The sequence below is a fragment of the Fragaria vesca genome, linkage group LG3 (genome assembly GCF_000184155.1).
Source record: "Fragaria vesca subsp. vesca linkage group LG3, FraVesHawaii_1.0, whole genome shotgun sequence".
Classification (NCBI taxonomy): Eukaryota; Viridiplantae; Streptophyta; class Magnoliopsida; order Rosales; family Rosaceae; genus Fragaria; species Fragaria vesca.
In genome coordinates this window covers 12503017-12506661 of record NC_020493.1, presented here as the reverse complement: position 1 = coordinate 12506661, position 3645 = coordinate 12503017, and the positions used below count along the sequence as shown (strand labels likewise).

Genomic DNA, 3645 nt, shown 5'->3' with positions numbered 1-3645 from the left:
ACAGTCATATGGGAATATGGGACGCTTATAGTATTTTTTTTTTTTTGTCATTTTGGTTTTGCTGTTATCAACTTATTATAATCTGGTGCAAAGTCTAAGCCTTTGTGGCAGAATCATTAGTCATTTGACTCCAAATTCATATATAGTAAATCTCTGAAGATCCCATTAGTATTACAGATTTACATTTAAATTATAGTTTATGTTACTTAAACATATCACAAGCCAAGCTACAGTGAAGAAGAAGATGCTTATCTTGATTATGCCCCTTTTATTTCATATTCCAGGAGAGCTTGGAATTTCATGTCTGCCAGAGGATTGAAGATGCATTTTATCTCAGTGAATTCCCACTTTCATTTCTTAAGGTATCAAAATAAAGAGGCAGTCAACTGTTCAGTGTACCAGACTTGGAAATGTACAGCAGTTTCTGTCATATATGCTCTTCTTGCTCAATTTAGATGCCTTACAGAAATATTCATCTGAAATCAGATAACGGAATATGAGATCCATAGGGTGCAATAAACCACAACAAAGGGTTCTGAGATGCTTCAACTCAGTTTTCATTCATATTCCATAAGTTGAAATTCCAGGATTTGATCCTGTTCCCCCTTCCAATACTTTAGACTAACTCAAAGTTCTGAATTACATATTCACAAGAAACCATGAAAGCAAAAACAAGACTCAGATATAGCGCGCCCCGCTATACTAATGAACTAAAAGACCATAATGTGACATAAATCCTGCGGATGATTTAGTAGACGAGCTGCTAGAGCATCATCCATGCAGGTAGTGGTGTGCGGATTGCATCTGAAAAGCCAAATTCTGAGGTGCATAGTATGACTCATGAACTGAACTTTTGTTTAGTCCATAAGAACCAATCCCATGAGTATTGGACATGAACAAGTTCCCATGAGCCTGACCAAAAGCCATGTTTGCTCCATTGCCGCCCTGTTGCCACTGGAAAGGCGGAATCCTAGCAGAATTCGGCTGCTGAGAGAAGGCAGAAGAATGGTGGTGATCCGGAGAGGGAGGCTTGTTGTCTGGAGATGGAGTTCTGCAGGTGTCACCGAGATTCACAGTTGTTATATCATGTATGCTAGCTCTTCTCTTGTCTTTCCCCCCTGAATGCTGCCTGATAAAGTACTTTTGTGCATGACTAGCCACCTGAGTCGGGGTTCGAGTCACCACAAAATTCCGAGAAATGTTCCTCCAGTCCCCTTTGCCGTACTTCTTCAGTCCCATTAAAAACAGCCTGTATGCACGCAATCATCAAAACAATGCCAAAATATAAAGTGAAGCCTAAAGCACAAACAACTCGAGCCCTCTTCATGTTTGACATTGCATACATGACAATGTTATCAGTTCAAGAACCAACTATTCACAAATTCAGCATGATCACTAATGCTTTACCATTACAATCAAAGCTAAAAATGAAATCTAAATTAGGAAACTTACTTGTGCTCATCCTCTGTCCAAGGAACTCCTTTCTTTCTTTCGTGATCAGCTGGTCTAGTTGATGAAGATTTCTTGCCACCAATCCCATAAGTTTGTTTGAATCCAATATCATAGCCATGTCTATTCACCCATTCCAATGTGAACGGAGAGGTACCATATCCCGGAATAGGAACTAACCCCGCTTCGATCTTCCCCACATCAGCTTCCAACTCCTTGTACTGCTGCACCACATCCCCTACAGTCTTCCCAGGTATCATCTCCGCCACCTTGTGCCACCTGTCCGGCGTATCCTTGTCGTGCAACGCCAAGGCGTTTTCGAACATCTTGTTCTCCGCAGGAGTCCATTTCGCGCTCTTGGTCTCCTCAGGGAGCCAATTGGAGTCAGAGAAGTAAGATGAAGGGGAGAGAATTCCCATTTCCAACTTCATAACACCAAATCAAGTAAGCTCCGAATTCACAGCATTAGAATTTTGGGGATTGGAAACAGAGCAGGGAGAGATGAGGAACAAAGTGTACGAGAGGAAATGCAGAAGAAGAGGTGGAGGTTTGAGAATGATAATATCAGTGTTAAATCAAGGGGGCATTTACAAAAGGAATCAGAATACCTTTATCTGTATAGGAATCTACAAAAGACCCACCTTTCCGAAATTCAAAGGAATTGTGTTGAAAATAATATTAAAACCCAAAACTCCAAGATAAACCCCCAGAACCAATAATGGGATCTGAACCCATTGAAGCCTGGGGAAACCACAGACAGAGAAAAGGGATAAAACCCAACTGGATAAACCTTTTCAAACAGAACAGAGTTGTATCTGCAGCTTCTTGTACCTCTTTGGAAACCCAATTAGGAAAACTAAGGAAGAGAAGCAATAAATGGGGGAGAAGGCAATAGGGACAGAGAGTGAGGGAGGAATGGAATGGGAGAAAGTAGGGGGAAGATCTCTTCTTTCTTCTGTTTTCCTTGAGGCCTGAGCAACAAAGAAAAGAGAAGAAAGAAAAAAGTGAGTGCCTGAGCTATCAATGGAAAGAGAAAGGGAAATATTGAAGCTTCAAAAAAGCAAAGCTTAGCATAGCCAAGCTTGAAGAAATGAATCTAAATTTTTGCTAAAATCATTGAAGAACAAGAGGGAAAGAGGAAGAAAAGCAGAGTTTGGACTCAGAGGTGGGTTGTTGTGATTGGATAGCAAGAAGTTTGTAGATACTGAAATTTATGGGAAGAAAATAAAGAGTTTCCTATTATAATAACACTCTTTTTTTTTTAAAAGCATTATAATAACACTCATGCTCTGTTATGTTTCTATTTTCTTTTCTTAATTAAAACACACTTTATTCCATTTTTCTATATAAAAAAATATTCTCATAATGTTTAAATATTTGACACTTGACTTATATTTTGAGTGAATAAAAAAACCATTTTATAACCATCTAGTGTGGTAATGTTAAACGACCGACCTATTATATAATCGTATGTTTAACATTAAATTCTCAACTCCCATTAGTCTGTAGTCAGCGAATTTAAGGCATTTTCGGTGCAAACGCGGCAGTACATTTGTCTGTCTTTATAGGAATACCTTTATAAATATCAATTTGAATACTGATTGAATAAGTTTGTTACTACCTTGCTAACTTATCCGAGGTAACTTACTACTCCGCTCTTGATAAAAGAAAAGAAACAAACTTATAGTTTAGAGAGGAGAGATAATTTTCACACCCCTTGAATTTTAAAAGAGTGTAATTAGTAAGTTTAGACGAAAATGAGGTGTGCACTTTGAAAAATAATATTTAGGTCTCACTTAATTTAGATATCGTCTTACACTTGGATCATTATATCAGATCTTACTGTAAATCGTCACGTAAATAACTTGTTATAAATTTGACATTTTAATTTATGAATATCATGTGATTTGAAAGGTACAGAATTAGCCTCAAAGGCTCAAAAATAAGTACTTGATAAATTTTAACCAAAAATAAAAGAAGGATCATACAACAAATAAAGTTGCTCGTATACTAGCTCATGATGCTCTAAGTTTAAGTTGTAAATACCCTATATTTACATGTATCATCTCTATATGTGAAAAGATTTTTGAACTTATATCAAACCGAACTAGCAATTCTTTCATTTTGCTAAAAAAAAAGAAAAAGAACTATTCAATTCATACTCTGAACGAAAATATTATTTACCTAGTGGGTTGG

The 3645-nt window shown here is 37.3% G+C and overlaps 1 protein-coding gene across 1 annotated transcript; it reads right to left on the bottom strand.

Annotated features, from left to right (window-relative positions):
• Positions 1–523: 523 nt before the first annotated feature.
• On the bottom strand, positions 524–2468 carry LOC101297998 (transcription factor DIVARICATA-like). The gene is made up of 2 exons (XM_004294220.1): positions 1453–2468; positions 524–1249 (listed from the first exon to the last, which is right to left on the bottom strand). The coding sequence occupies exons 1-2, from the start codon at positions 1878–1880 to the stop codon at positions 772–774; spliced, it is 906 nt and encodes a 301-aa protein (XP_004294268.1). The 5' UTR covers positions 1881–2468; the 3' UTR covers positions 524–771.
• Positions 2469–3645: the final 1177 nt, after the last annotated feature.